Genomic DNA, 16,187 nt, shown 5'->3' with positions numbered 1-16,187 from the left:
GGAATGCCAAGCCGTATCCCATATGTATTCTCTCCTCTTTAGTTTTCCTTATTTTCTACCAGCTAAGGCTTAAGTTTTATTTAATTTCTTAAATAGGCCAGCCTGAAAAGTGATGCCTTTTTCCACTCCGAAGCCTCATGAAGGAAAATCCCCAGGAAAAAGAGTGGGCGTGCAAAAGGCACCGAAATGAAGACGACCAAAAAAAAAAAAGTGGCTGCCTCCAAATGTGGCGCTAGTTAAGCTGTAAATGTTTGATCTTGAAGAAGTGTGACCCTGAACGGCACTCGAATCAGACAGTGGACCGGCGACTGCTTAATGTCCGACGCACGCCGCCTCCTGGAAATTCAAGGCCACCAGAGACCCCTCGCTCCTCCAAAGACACCAGGGAGGCAATTAAGCAAAAGGAAGGGAAGTCCCTCTTCCAGGGCGTGAGGGTTCGAGTGGCACCGAAACTTTGATCCGTTATGCATCACTTTTACAAAGCCCAGCATTGTTGGAGTGAAGGCTGAAGTCCTTCACTGGTCATGACAAAGAGCCACTGCAGGGTTTCCACAAACCCTAATATAAGCAGCACAACCACGATACACGTTATATAGCTTTTGATCACATGGAACAAAATATGACATCATTTTTTTGGCTTTTTTATTTGTAACTTGAGTTACACTAATGATCAGTGCATGTCCAGTCCTTCACCCAATTAATGTCCCTCGTATTCATTCGTTGCCAACAACAAATACACACAGTAAATTGTACACACGCTTAATGCTTTCCATAAGCATCTCTTCAACAGTTGCATAATTGCTGTTAACTGACCTGTCCATGCCACAGATGCATTCTTTCTTAACAGCTGATACTGGGCTGGACAGGTTTTACACACCACTGCCAAACACATCCCACTCGGCTTAAAGGACCTCTAGGGAAGTTCTGGTATTTTTGCTCCTGGACTGTCCTCAAAACAATGGAAGGATTGCAGGGTAGTTCCCTACCTCCCTCCAAATGTTACATAGTACAGATTCTGCAGTGCTGAGCCCGGACTAGCATTGACAGAGGCTCTATTTCCCCAATTCAAATTTGTGACAGTGATTTTTTACGTCGTGTTTTTGTGACCTGAAAACTTGAAACTCGTCATTAAATCGTGATATTGATACAGACATGAATCAACTTTGTTGGCTCCTGCAGAATCGACTGCGCTGGGATCCTGAAGCTCCGTAACTCTGACATCGAGCTGAGGAAGGGCGAGACGGACATCGGCCGGAAGAACACTCGGGTCCGGATGGTGTTCCGCGTCCACATCAACCAACCCAACGGCAGAACGGTGTCTCTCCAAGCATCGTCCAACCCCATAGAGTGCTGTAAGTGTGTTATAACAGGATTAACAACACACACTCATACACAGAGGCATGTTCAGCAAACGCAGCAGGGGTTCAGACAAACAAAACCCAAGTCTTGAATGTTTCATATGTAGTATTTTTTAATTTCCTTTTTCTTATTTGGTTAATTTTTCAGCACAATGTTTTGGTCTGAAGAGAAAGCAAAGCTTTAGCACTTTTTTAAAAAACAAGGAGCTGCTATATTTAACAGATTTCCATCCATCCTTTCATATTATTTCCATTTTAAAATATCACAAACAATACTTCACTTTCATTTTCCCAGCACCGGAAGTAAAATAGCCTTTTTCATCTGTCCTGGAATTCTAGGAAGTACTTGGCTATAGCTGTTGCTACAGGGTCAGTGCAGGTCATTCGACATGTAGAGTACCCACCGTTAACCTCAGTGTGATTGGAACTATGAGGAACCGTCCAGTTTAGTTTGGGGGCTGATGTAATGTTTGTCAGAGTTACACAAATGAGAGCATGGCTTTCTCGCTTGAGGTGTGATGATGTTATTCCATAAATCTACACCCAATACGATCAGCTCATTCTGCATTCGGGGCAAACAGATGGACTGTACTCCCACCTTTGTCACTTATTAAAACGTCTGGTTTAAGGTTAATGAGCCAAACTCCTGATGACAAACGAAGGAACTGGATTCCGCGCTCACTTTGACGTAACCCACACTTCTGACTCTTTTGGCTGCGAAAACTGCTGAAACGATCAAGCTCTGAGCCTCGAGCTTCTACACAAAAAAAACCCAGAAGACACAGCTGGTGTTGAAAAGCGTGACTCATCACAATCAGCTCCCTGATGAAGATGAGGCGTGACAGGGAGGCCAGAAGTGCTTAATGGGCAAATAGTGACTATAAACATATTGATATGACCAATGAGTTTAAGATTGATCCCTGCGCTGGTATTTATAGCAGGGGCAGGTTTAATGTGGGTTTAATAGCCATCGCGCTAATAGAAGCCGAAGGGGGTGAGGGGGGAGTTAAGTAGAAGAGAGAGTTGACGTTCTATATTGGGAAGAGGCCTAGAGTCCCAAGGGCAGATGGGAATCAGGTTGTCCAGATGTCTTCTTCAGTGTTTTAAGCATATTCCAAAATATGAAGAGACTACAGGTCCATGTTGTGGGGTAGGGGTCCAGAGCCCCCTGCAAACTGGAAAATCTGCACCACAGATTTTGGCCATCGCCATGGTTTTACTGTACCTTACTGTAAAATGTGGGTTAAGAACAGGCAACATGTAGGTCATGGTTATATAATAAAAAAAATCCCTACTATGGGCCACTGAGTGTCAAGAGTGTGGTGTGTTCTTCCTGTGTCTGTGGGGGTTTCCTCTGGATGGTTTTATTTATTTATTTATTTTTTCCCCACAGTTCAAACATATGTTGGAAGATGGATTGGTTTTCTGAAATTGTCCACAGGTGTGAGTGACAGGGTGAGTGTGTGAGTGACAGGGTGAGTGTGTGACACTGTCCACTGGAGGTGTGTGTGAGAGTGACTGGGTGAGTGTGTGAGTGACAGGGTGAGTGTGTGACACTGTCCACTGGAGGTGTGTGTGAGAGTGACTGGGTGAGTGTGTGAGTGACAGGGTGAGTGTGTGACACTGTCCACTGGAGGTGAGTGTGAGAGTGACTGGGTGAGTGTGTGAGTGACAGGGTGAGTGTGTGACACTGTCCACTGGAGGTGTGTGTGAGAGTGACAGGGTGAGTGTGTGAGTGAATGGGTGAGTGCCTGAAGATGGATTGGTTTTCTGAAATTGTCCACAGGTGTGAGTGACAGGGTGAGTGGGTGAGTGACAGGGTGAGTGTGTGACACTGTCCACTGGAGGTGTGAGTGTGTGAGTGACAGGGTGAGTGTGTGAGTGTGTGAGTGAATGGGTGAGTGCCTGAAGATGGATTGGTTTTCTGAAATTGTCCACAGGTGTGAGTGACAGGGTGAGTGTGTGAGTGACAGGGTGAATGTGTGACACTGTCCACTGGAGGTGTGTGTGAGAGTGACTGGGTGAGTGTGTGAGTGACATGGTGAGTGTGTGACACTGTCCACTGGAGGTGAGTGTGAGAGTGACTGGGTGAGTGTGTGAGTGACAGGGTGAGTGTGTGACACTGTCCACTGGAGGTGTGTGTGAGAGTGACAGGGTGAGTGTGTGAGTGAATGGGTGAGTGCCTGAAGATGGATTGGTTTTCTGAAATTGTCCACAGGTGTGAGTGACAGGGTGAGTGGGTGAGTGACAGGGTGAGTGTGTGACACTGTCCACTGGAGGTGTGAGTGTGTGAGTGACAGGGTGAGTGTGTGACACTGTCCACTGGAGGTGTGTGTGAGAGTGACTGGGTGAGTGTGTGAGTGACAGGGTGAGTGTGTGACACTGTCCACTGGAGGTGTGTGTGAGAGTGACTGGGTGAGTGTGTGAGTGACAGGGTGAGTGTGTGACACTGTCCACTGGAGGTGTGTGTGAGAGTGACTGGGTGAGTGTGTGAGTGAATGGGTGAGTGCCTGAAGATGGATTGGTTTTCTGAAATTGTCCACAGGTGTGAGTGACAGGGTGAGTGTGTGAGTGACAGGGTGAATGTGTGACACTGTCCACAGGTGTGAGTGAATGGGTTATTTTGTGAGTGTGTGATGCCCTATGATGGACTGGGTGTGTTCCTGCTGTGCACCTAATGATTCTTGGTAGGTTCCGAACCCTATGTGACCAAGAAAAGAGGATGAAGTGATTGAAGAAAATGAATGAATGAATAAACTAGGAATACAGAATGAGTTGTGTTGTCTGCATTTCTGGGTTTTTAAATGTATTCTGCGTCGTCTGCTGGGCTTTGCATCTCGTCTGCGGCTTCTGCAAAACTCGCAAATAATTCAGATTTCAGTTCTGAATGGAACCTGAAGGGAAAAGTGTCGATGAGGAAGTTATAACTGGGAATTATTCATTATAAGATTTGTCAGTGGCTCAGCAGTGGTCATGCGGCAGCTTGAATTATATCGTCGTGTTGCGTGGCCAGTTGGACACACCTATACGCCGTATAAAATGGTTTAATGCCCCTGGTCAAGTTGCGTGTTCTCCTCTACGGAGAATGTTCATTTCCTGGGGTTCACATGTTGGGAAACAAATAGAGCATAAATTGTGGCCTGTGGGGAAGTGTTGGCACATTTTATATTTTCTGTGTCATTGTTTTGTGTGTGTTATACTCTGGCAGCTACAGCTTGCAGTAAAATATCATATTAAAAATAACATGTTAATTATTTTCCCTCATAAAAAGACGGAATTTGATCGAGTGTGTTCAGACGTTTGCCTCTGAATGTAGGCATTTCTTCTCTAAGCTCCCTGGAGACTTTCAAGGCCTGTGCTAGTTTATTATCCTTAGTTTTGAAGAATAAATTGCTTTATTATGCTTATACTTAATCGATTTTATTAGCTGGAGCTTTCTTGAAGACCTGACTGGTTCTCAAAATAATCAGTAGCTCAGAAGATTAATAATCTAATAAATAGCAAGGCTTTTCTGACTTTTCTCTTCCCCTGCGCAGCCCAGCGCTCGGCCCAGGAGCTGCCCCTGGTGGAGAAGCAAAGCCTGGACAGCTACCCGGCCACCGGAGGCAAGAGGATGCTCCTGAGCGGCCATAACTTCCTGCCCGACTCCAAGGTCATGTTCGTGGAGAAAGCCCAAGGTGAGCCTTTCGCGTCCCGTCTCTGACCCCCACTTTTTCAGTTTCCTTTCATTTTCTTCCTCACTTTCACTCTCGCACTAGTTTTTTATGGTCTTTCCCTCTCCATCCCTCTCTCCTTCTTCTTCTCCCTCAGCCTCCCCGTCAAAATAGAGCCCAGCCGGCCAGGCCGCCCATGTGGAGTGCATTAAGACACTATATTTTTAACCAAAACGTATTTACATTTGCAGAAGTTTCCATTGCCTGTTCTCTGACGCTCAGCCGCAAGTTGAGGAATGAATCACAAACGGGGCATGTGCAACCTCTCTCTCTCACTCTCACTCTCTCACTCTCTTCCCCCCACTCTCTCTTGCAGACTTGCAGACTCATTTTCTCCTTCGCAGCCGCTTTCACCATTTTTTCCTCCATCTCTCGTTTTCTTCCACAGAAATAATAGATCTCTCTATTATTTCAATCACCTCGTGTGTCTGCTGGAATCTGTTCGTTTTCAGACATCTCCGGCTGGGGTGGAAAAACAGCGGTCTGTTGGTGTTTGAGGGCTACAAACGGTCTTTTCCTTGATTGAGTTTGGAAAGCAAACTTCTGTTTATAACCTTCTGGAACTGTATTCGCTGTGTGGTGTCTATACAAAACAGTGTGAGATGCATCACAGGGCTTCACACATACTTCACATATTCACCAACTTGTAACTTGTATGTAAATAACTTGTGCTTGAAACTAATAATGATACATTTTATTTTATGCATAAATAAAATCAGAGGAAACAAATGTGCATAACACTTTAGGGCAATAAATTTATATTCATTCATTCATTATCTGTAACTCTTATCCAGTTCAGGGTCGCGGTGGGTCCAGAGCCTACCTGGAATCATTGGGTGCAAGGTGGGAATACACCCTGGAGGGGGCGCAAGTCCTTCACAGGGCGACACAGACACACACACTTACACCTACGGACACTTTTGAGTCGCCAATCCACCTACCAACGTGTGTTTTTGGACTGTGGGAGGAAACTGGAGCACCCGGAGGAAACCCACGCAGACAGAGGGAGAACACACCACACTCCTCACAGACAGTCACCCGGAGGAAACCCACGCAGACACAGGGAGAACACACCACACTCCTCACAGACAGTCACCCGGAGGAAACCCACGCAGACACAGGGAGAACACACCACACTCCTCACAGACAGTCACCCGGAGCGGGAATCGAACCCACAACCTCCAGGCCCCTGGAGCTGTGTTACTGCGACACCACCTGCTGCACCACTGTGCCGCATAAATTTATGTTCCTTTAATAAAATGAAATACAATACAATAAAATAACACTAACTCATATTAAACGGCAGAACTGGAAAACTGGTCCAAAATGTAGATGTTCGCATTTATGTTTGTGGCCGTGACTTTCTTACACTTCACCATCAGTCACTAGATACATTTTAAACAATTTTTATCAGTGGAGCAGGGGTTGATCCCTCATCCTTAAACAGCTTTATGTCAGCCTAGCGTAGCATCTGACTGCGTAGCGAACCTGGCTATTCGCTGCTGCAAGCTACAGACGCTCACTGAGAAATCCGCCTGGAAGTCATGCAGCATTTTACAGTATTTTCCTTGGCATCCACCACCTCAGGCTCTTCCTAATGAATATGAATGTGTCTGCTGCTCCTCTCTCCATGGGGTTCCGTGGTCTTTGGGGTAAACATTTTACTTGACTTGGACCTCTGCCCGTCCCTAAGAGAGGAGGTGTAGCGAGCCGTTGCATTAAACACTAATGAATTAAGATGGATTGTAGCTGAAAACAATGATCTTTCCTCAAAGGAAGACGTATACGTACCATAGGTCCATCTATCTGTTCTGCTCCAGGACCTCGGTTTAGGAAAGCTGCCTCAGAAGCAAATGGAAAAACCATCTGTCTGTGATTTGGTGAAAGCTTTCGCTGTGTGTTGTCAGTGTCTGTGTGCAACGTCTTGACACAGTTCTTGACACAACTCGGGGTCAAGGCTTATCTCTTGGTAACCTCTGAACTTGAAGCTTTCAGTGACAGTGACTGAATTGTTGAACTAGTATGCTAAAATAGATGAATCTGATTCACACCATTTCTACGGGGAACAACATATTGCAAAGCTTGGTATACCTCCCAAAGTATGCTCTAAAACTTTGGCATCATGGAATTATCATTCATTCATTCATTATCTGTAAACCTTATCCAGTTCAGGGTCGCGGTGGGTCCAGAGCCTACCTGGAATCATTGGGCGCAAGGCGGGAATACACCCTGGAGGGGGCGCCCGCAGGGCAACACACACACATTCACTCACACACTCACACCTACGGACACTTTGAGTCGCCAATCTACCTACCAACGTGTGTTTTTGGACTGTGGGAGGAAACCGGAGCACCCCGAGGAAACCCACGCATACACAGGGAGAACACACCACACTCCTCACAGACAGTCACCTGGAGGAAACCCACGCAGACACAGGGAGAACACACCACACTCCTCACAGACAGTCACCCGGAGGAAACCCACGCAGACACAGGGAGAACACACCACACTCCTCACAGACAGTCACCCGGAGGAAACCCACACAGACACAGGGAGAACACACCACACTCCTCACAGACAGTCACCCGGAGGAAACCCACACAGACACAGGGAGAACACACCACACTCCTCACAGACAGTCACCCGGAGGAAACCCACGCAGACACAGGGAGAACACACCACACTCCTCACAGACAGTCACCCGGAGGAAACCCACGCGGACACAGGGAGAACACACCACACTCCTCACAGACAATCACCCGGAGGAAACCCACGCGGACACAGGGAGAACACACCACACTCCTCACAGACAGTCACCCGGAGGAAACCCACACAGACACAGGGAGAACACACCACACTCCTCACAGACAGTCACCCGGAGGAAACCCACGCGGACACAGGGAGAACACACCACACTCCTCACAGACAGTCACCCGGAGGAAACCCACGCAGACACAGGGAGAACACACCACACTCCTCACAGACAGTCACCCGGAGCGGGAATCGAACCCACAACCTCCAGAAAGTGGGTGTTCAATTAAGGTTTAAAGACACTAAGGGTTTCAGCCAGTGTTTAATATCCCATGACAAAGAAGAGTCATAAATGGTACTTTTCCACTGCATGGTACCTACACTACTCTACTCGACTTGGCTTTTTTTGCTTTTTCAGTAGGCAAACTTGGTACCTCGCACCAGTTACTTGTTTTAGTCCCTGCTCTCTCTTGGTTCCAGGTGAGCAGAGTAGGGACTAAACCGTAACGTGAAAACCTTGCGGAGCGCTGAGTCATCACTCTACGCCACACAATGCAGACATCCAGCACAAACTCGACATCTGTCCAAACTCCAAGCTACAGCAGAGATCACCTTTGTTTTTTGTCCGACTCACAACGGATTTTACGCCACAGTCTTTCGAAGAGTTTCAAAAGCTACTTGGATTGGTGGCCGACGGAAGAATCCAGCGAGAGCTGATCTATCTGAACTGATGCTCAGGGCTGTGTTCAGTCCCAAATAACAACAACAACATGATGAGTAAGCAAGCATTAATATCACTGCTGACATAGTTGTTTTTTACAAAGCCAGCTATTTCCCGTTATAGATGAGGTTTTGTCCCGTCACCAGCTACATTTCACAGTTCAAGGGACCAGGGACCACGTACCAAACAGTGAGTAGAGCAGAGTACAGTCAGGTAGTGTAGGTACCATGCAGTGGAAAAGTCCCAGGAGTGTCTTTAGGTTTTCTTTAAGGACAGAAGTTCATGGCGAGCTGTATTTGATGGTTGAATGGCTTGAGGTACAGAACGGCCTTTGACTGTTGACCTTCGTGTTGGGAAGGAGTAGGGATGTCCATTCTGTTATGCCAGCTGCTGTTTGGATAAATGTTTGTCCAGTTGGGCGAGAACTTTCCTACCAAGAGGCAGCAAAGCCGGTCTGATGTCTGTTACATACTGTACGGTTTCAAACTAACAACCTCACAGTAAGAGCTTAGACTTATTTAACTCTGCCCATCACGAGCAGTTCCTGGGTCTTATTTTTTATACTATGATTCAAGACATACCTACCATTTCAGAAGGATTTCATGAGCATGAGTTGAAATATGTCATTTTGGACCCTCAAGTCTGGTTTGTGCTTGGATGTGTCAGGCAGTAGGACCCTGAGGTGAGGTGCTGTGTGTGCAATATCCGTCATGCGGTGAGATCTGATGTGGGGCTTCCCCTCGACTGGTACAAGGTTTGGATTTCACAGCAGGCCTGCATGTGCCACACACAAACACATTCACGGTTGTTTTTATTTAAGGTCAGGGTTACATCCAGTATCTTCCATGTGTGTGGGTGTATCTGATAAGAATATTGTGGGTGTATCTGATTAGAATATGGGTGTGATCAGGCTTTCACTTTCCAAAGTGTTTACCAGAGCTTTTTAAAAAGCACTTTTATGAAGTCAGGAGCATTTTGTTGGTAGCTTAGGCTTTTTTCTCTGATTTTCCCAGCTGTATTTGTCTTGAAAATGTAGAAAAATAAGCACACACACACACACACACACACAGCCCACAGCTGCCGTTAAACACACCAGCGCCTCATACCCTCTGACACGTTATCCATCGGCCTCAGAGTGAGCTATTTGTGTGGCGGCAGGCTCTGCATGTGAACTCAACCCTGATTGGACGAGAAGGAGAAAAAGGGAATCCCCGAGAGAAGAGAAACCCCATCTCTCTCTCTCTCTCTCTCTTTTTCTCTGCACAGACCAGTTAACAGATTGGTGTGGACTTGTGTGTTTTCACAGAGCCAGCAGCACTTCTGTTATTGCCATCGCACACAGTTTATTTTCCCCCTCTCTGCGGCCTCCAGAGAGACACTTCCGGGGAGGTGCATGATGGGAAGGGATTCCGCTCATGCCTCTCTGGCCGTTGCGTCTGTCTGTCCCTCTGTCTGTCCGCCTGCTCTCCCACTCTCCAGACTTATGTAAGGCCAGTCAAGCCTTTTTCCCCCATTCCACACAGTCCCAAACCTCTGCTCGCGTAAAAGCTCGTCTCCTGTCTGGAGGAGGAATTCCTCTTTTCCAGGTGGTCTTCTGTGGGGGAATAGGGATGAGCTAGTAGGAGGAGAAGAATTTTAACTCGTACACACACTCAAGTCCACGTGAGTCACTGGGCTGGATAGAGCACTGCTGTTATTCCAGTGCAAGGCCTTGGGCTACATGCCTAACTTTACAGTAATTTGCAAATAAAATATGAATTTTCAACAGGACTGACTTCAGATTTAGCTTTGACACTGGTACAGTTAACAGTTAGCGATACCCTCGATTTAGAGTCAGTTCCACGTTACATTATGTTGATTATTTAGAACATAAGTCAATATTACCCACATTTTGAGCAGGAATAGAGCAACATCTTCATCTCCATTCATGCTTTTCAACATTCAGAGGTCTCTCCACCATTCAAACACCTCCAGATGCTGTAGCTAAGCCGTGGCTGAAACCAATTTCAGACTGTGGCAACTTAGTTTGTTTCCTATTTACAGAGCCAGGGTTATGTCCAAACACTGTGCCTTTTTTCCCCAGTGTGTAAACGATATGGAAAGCTAGACACATACTCTGAATGGTATCGGATTAAAATCTTTAATAGAAACTATTTCTTTTAAATACGGCAGCAAAAGAATATGGAATAGATTCATGGAAATGAAAATTTTCGTAGCATAAAGTATAAAACACACACACGCACAAGTGCCAATTTCTCAAGCACTGAGTGGGTTCCTTTCTTTGCCGTTCAGAGCTGGTTAGCCACGGCTGCTTGCGCTGCAAGTGTGAGGCTCTTTACCGCAGCCGCCTTGAAAAGCCGAGGAGCCGCACTGGCTTTCCGAGGAGGCTTCCAATAAACACCTCTTTCAAAATTCCAGCCTTTATTTAAATAGCAACAGATGGCCTCCCTCGCTCACGTGTTCGACCAATTAGAAAATAAGGTCCTCCTCCACACATCGCAGGCAGCATTCAGAGTCCTGGCATTTCACCTGATTCAGATCAACCGAGAGCGTAAGTGAATGGAACATTAATGTGGTGAATGAATATTAAAGGAATTGCCACGTTCGAGCTCTCGTGTGTGTGTGTGTGTGTGTGTGTGTGTGTGTGTGTGTGTGTGTGTGGTGAATTATTATTTTTTTTATTTTTATTTTTTTTTTTGTTTTTTTGGTTTGCGATGCTCAGTTTCCACATACGGACTGTCAGAGGGAATGAGACCTTTGAACACATTAAATCAAACTGTTTTACTCAAAATAAATTGGGGAAAATTCAGTTTGTGAGGATAGGAGCTCTAATTGAAAAACTTTTATTAAAATAGCACCGTCTCCTTCGATCACTCACTGTGTGTCTGTGTGTGTGTGTGTGTGTCCTTCCCCCAAGAGCAGGACAGGCTCCTTAGATGAGCCACTTCGGGAAATATTGTCCCCAGAAAAATAATTACATTCGCTTCTCAAATGCCACACTCGTCCCCTGACGGTTTCGCTGAAGGACTGATGCAAGCGCTGGGGGTGGAATGGGGGGTATCAGTCCAATAGAATAAAAATATAGTGTGCAGCATGTGTGTTTGTGGTTTGTATGGGTGTGTAGCTTTTTACCTGTGCATGCATAAAGTGTGTGTGTTTGAGCATTTGGCTAGCCTCCGGGCCTGTTTGTGTCTTAAGTAGGAAGTGTTTTCAGTGACTCAGCTGCGAGGGATTCCCTCCAGAGGGGCAAATAGGAACAGTAGGAACAGACCAGTCTTTCAGGAATACATTCACACACACACACACACTGACATAAACAGGCTGCTATAATGAGAAATTTGCCCTTGTTTGTGCCCTTACTCCAAATAACTGTCCCCCTCTGGCTGCGGTTACAGCCTCTGCTCTTCAGGGAGGACTTCAATAGATGCCAGAACATTGCTGTGAGGATTTGACGGCAGACACAGAGCATGAGTGAGGTCACCGATGTCAGATGATTGGTTCTGGATCACAAACGCTACTCCAGCTCATGGCAGAGGTAGTGGACGGAGCTCTCTCCTGAGAATGCGAGTCCACAGCACAGTGTCTGGGAGGCTCTTGCTGGTGCTTGGCACTGACCATGGAGATTTTCCCAGCTGTGTGTGCACAGCTGTCTGTGATCAAAGTGGGTGCACCTTAAAAGCCTGAATTCACCCATTATAAAGGGGGGTACAAACTTGTGGAAGTACAGTGTATAGTGGTTGTGTGTTAAAATAGAAGACGTTTTCGTTCTGAAACTTTTCCACTGGGTTTAGTGGAGCTGTCTGCTTGCATTTCTGAAGAGCTCTCCTTCTCTCTCTCTCTCTCTCTCTCCCCTCTTTTCTCTTTCTTTCTCTCTCTCACTCTTTCTCTCTTTTTCTCTCTCCTGTTATTTTTACTGTGTGTGTGCTCTTATGGGTGTGTGAGTAAGTTTTTCTTTTTCTTTTTTTTTTTTCTTTTTCTTTTTTTTTTTTCTTTTTCTTTTTTTTTTTCTTTTTTTCTTTTTTTTTCTCCCCTTTTAGCTTTGGCAGGACAACAAGTAGGCATACCTGGCACACCTCATGGATTGAATGTGTGTGTGTGTGTGTGTGTTGGGGAAAGCCTGTGCTCTGACTCAGAGGGGAGGGAATTCCCTCATGACTATGATGGCTTTTACATCTGGTCCGATTGGAGCAGTGCCTGGATCTGCACAGCACTGCTGGGATATCACTGCCTCTTTCCTTTTCTCTTTCTCTCCATCTCTCTCTCTCTGTTTTCTTGCTTCTATTTTCTCTTCTCTCTCTCCTTTTCTCTTCTCTCTTGAGTTTGATTTGTTTCACTCATAGCTTCCTACCTTTTTTTTTCTCCTCCTTTTCTCCTCTCTTCGATTATACTGTTCTTTTCTGGTCTATTTCTCTTTCTTTCCCTCTCCTGTTCTTCCTCTTATTCCTTTCTTTCTCCACCTTACACTCTTTTAAAGCTTTTTTTGTTGTATTTTGCTGTCTCTCCCTTTCTCCCTCTCTCTTGCTTTTCTAGACCTCTCTCGCTCTAGTCCTGGTTCTGTCAGGGCAGGTATATAGCAGTTCCTCTGTTAGTAATCCAGTCTCATCAGCCTGACACAGCTGGCTGCAGCTGCCCACACAACAGCTCTCCAGTCCTAACAGTTGTGTTCAACAGCAAAGTCGGGACATAGGCAGAGGCAAAGCAGAAGGAAAAGAAGGCTGGATTATTTTCATTGAGTGCCTGTGTAATTAAGAGGTGAATCATATTTTCCACCCCTCCAAGCGCTTGTGTGAACATTCCTTGGCCCTCGGCGGCTGTTGTGTTGCTGCTGTCAGTGCCCTCTGTGGCTGATGGTCACAATCCTCCTGGCTTCTCCTTTATTTATTATTATTTTTGTTTATAGAAAGCTCATACATCTTTTAAACTGCTTAACACGTTCGGAGGAGAGCACTAACTACCGAGCCCTGTCACGTTAGATAATAGAAACCAAGAAGAAAGAGAGAGAGAGAGAGAGAGAGGACCATCCTACCAGCTCAGAATGCAGCTACTTGACTCTCTTGGACCCCAGGCCTCTGATGGCTACGGCATCACCTTCTCAGCTAATTTTCAGAGGTGAAAGGGGTCAGAGGTGGTCTCCTGGGGCTAACGTGTTAAAGCTGTTAAACCTAAGGGCCACATTAAGCAGATTGGACACCTACATGGACGTTTAACCCCAAACCATCCATTTTGCATTCACCAATATGGAGTCACAGGGCGGCCAATCAGAAAGGAGGTCATTTACATGTAGTCTTGAGGTCACAGTGACAAAATCCAGCTCTGATCAGCTAAGTGCTTGGCCTGTATTGAGTACAGTGGGTCTGAAAGGATGCAGGACTTGGGTGGTCTCCTACCCTCCTCCAAAAGTTACATAGTGCAGTTTCTGCAGTGTTGAGCACATAGTAGCAACAACAGAGGTTCAGTTCTTCCAATTACAGGTCTGTGAAGCATCACAGTGATAATGAAGCTGTGATTTGAAGCTGTGACAACTGCTATATTCTATTATTTAAATGTAAATAACTACACAGTAATCTTGAGTAGCCAAGTGAGGACAGTTTTCATCTTCTCTGTGTGTGTGTGTGTTCCTGGGCTTCTGATAACTATAGAGATGTATCCCCTTTCTCTCTGTGTGTGAGTGTGTGTGACAGAGCACCGTTTGAGGTGTGTGTGGGCGTGTGGCTTGGGGATCTCAGGGGCGTAGGCAGGAACAGAAGCCTTTTGCAGATGTTGCAAGGGAGCGTATGGAAAGTTTTTGCGGTTATCAATCCTACGGCTGCTCTGTCTGACATGAGAAGGTATGCCACATATGTGGCTCGCGGCCAACTCTTCTGGGGGAGAAAAACAAAGGGGAGGAAAGGGGTGATTAAAAGCTCTTTCTTGTTGTTTTCGTTTTATCGTGCAAAGCAATTTTCCTGACTACAGGGGCCTCTGTAAAAATGTACTTAAAGTGTTCAGGTTTTTTTGTCTTTGTGGATGAAAGACGGATATCAAGGGTGAGAAAAAGAAAGAGGGAGAGAGAGAGAGAAGAAGAAACACTAAAAGGAAAATCAATAAAAGAGAGGAGGGGAGAGTAGAGAAGGAATGAAAGAATAAAAGAGTGAATGAGGGGAAACAAAAAAAAAACACCAATAGAGAGAAACAGAGGGTGAAGGGAGAAAATAAAAAACGAGAGCGAGATAATGAGGAAAAGAAGGAGAGGGAGACAGAATAAGAGAGAGAGAGAAGGGAGAGAACAGAAACTGAAAAACATGTTTATGACCGTGGGCTGGTGGGATGTTTGAGGATTCCCCCGCCAGAGGAGGTCTCTCTGAGGTGCAGGAGATTCCCTCATGGCTCACTGACCAGAGCGTGAGCTGCACGCGTCATCCTGAGACAGGCTGCTCGCTTCAGCTCTTATTTATGGAGCTGTTAAAGGACTACATCCTTTATAAAAGCCCTGCTAATGTTTAATAGAAAATTATAAACAGAGACGTTCTAATGTGGAGGGCGATGAGGTCGGAATCCCATTCAAACACAACCGGGCATTTTAGTCTCCTCCAGAATTGACCCAGTTCTCCCAGTCATCACTAAATCCATCTGCTACCTACAGTACTGTGCAGAAAATAAAGATATGACATTTGAAATGAAAACACACATTTGTAGGTGGAGCTTGGATGGATCTGTAATCAGCAACTAACCCCCAATGGATTTCAGTCGTTCTGAGCACTGCTAGCGTTTTGAGTAGAACTTCTATTTATGTCGTTATCCTCATCTTTCTTTGTATCTGATGATCATTTTCTCAACAAAAGTTTGTGGCTTATTCTTCCACCTCCCACACACACACACACACAGCTGATAGAACAAACCTGCATGAAATTGCTGCTCTTAACAGTATTTGATGACAATAACAGAGCAGTGGAAAACTGTGCGATGGCCCAGTTTTAAGGTGCGGTTCAGGTTCTGTACTGACGATGATTAACCACATCCTCAGCTTGTCATTTCCAGTGATTCCATGTAGTTAATGCTAATGAATTCACTGCTGCATCCAGGGCAGAACAGCGTCGTTTGTATGCTGAAGATGTGAATAGAATCTTAAGAGTGTCCAGAGATTTATGATACGTTTTTCAGTGGTTGCTGTTGACGGAGGATTAGCCTGTCGTTCAGTGTGTGGCTAGAGGCATGAAGCTCGCCTGAAAAACAGACATGCGACTGTTTAATTGGTACCAGAGCTCAGTGATATCCAGTGTTTATTTGTGCACATATTTATAAAGCAAACGATAACTCAGAACAAATACCACATTTCATAGTTGTCTCATAAGACATTGCTTCTCAGAGCAAGTGTCTACGTCTTTTTACATACCGTAATATTACCTTATTTCTCGTTTGTGACCATTTTCTCCCCCTGTCTACACAGCTCTTTTCAGAATGGCCGTTCTCAGTACCTGTCCCTTTAAACGATAATGAGCCGCTCACTGTTCACCCCTGACCCGAGTGCACAGGAGTGAGGAGTGAGGTCTGTTTTGCTGCATTTAACCTCATCTGTGGGCTCTCACAAACACAGGTCCAGCACTGCACTGTATGTAATAAGCAGCACAAATTCAGAACCACTCGATTGGGTGGTCTTGTTTCACA

At 45.7% G+C, this 16,187-nt stretch overlaps 1 protein-coding gene across 1 annotated transcript in view; it reads left to right on the top strand.

Moving 5' to 3' along the window:
* Nucleotides 1-16,187, top strand: part of LOC136678505 (nuclear factor of activated T-cells, cytoplasmic 1-like) — an 83,193-nt gene that overhangs the window by 27,225 nt on the left and 39,781 nt on the right. Inside the window, exons 5-6 of the mRNA XM_066656553.1 lie at nt 1,180-1,352; nt 4,895-5,035. Coding sequence (XP_066512650.1) covers nt 1,180-1,352; nt 4,895-5,035 — 314 coding nt within the window. The remainder of the gene's footprint in view (nt 1-1,179; nt 1,353-4,894; nt 5,036-16,187) is intronic.

The sequence above is a fragment of the Hoplias malabaricus genome, chromosome Y, assembly GCF_029633855.1.
Source record: "Hoplias malabaricus isolate fHopMal1 chromosome Y, fHopMal1.hap1, whole genome shotgun sequence".
NCBI lineage: Eukaryota > Metazoa > Chordata > Actinopteri > Characiformes > Erythrinidae > Hoplias > Hoplias malabaricus.
The sequence above is the reverse complement of the archived record's forward strand: the minus strand, read 5'-3'. Positions and strand labels throughout refer to the sequence as shown.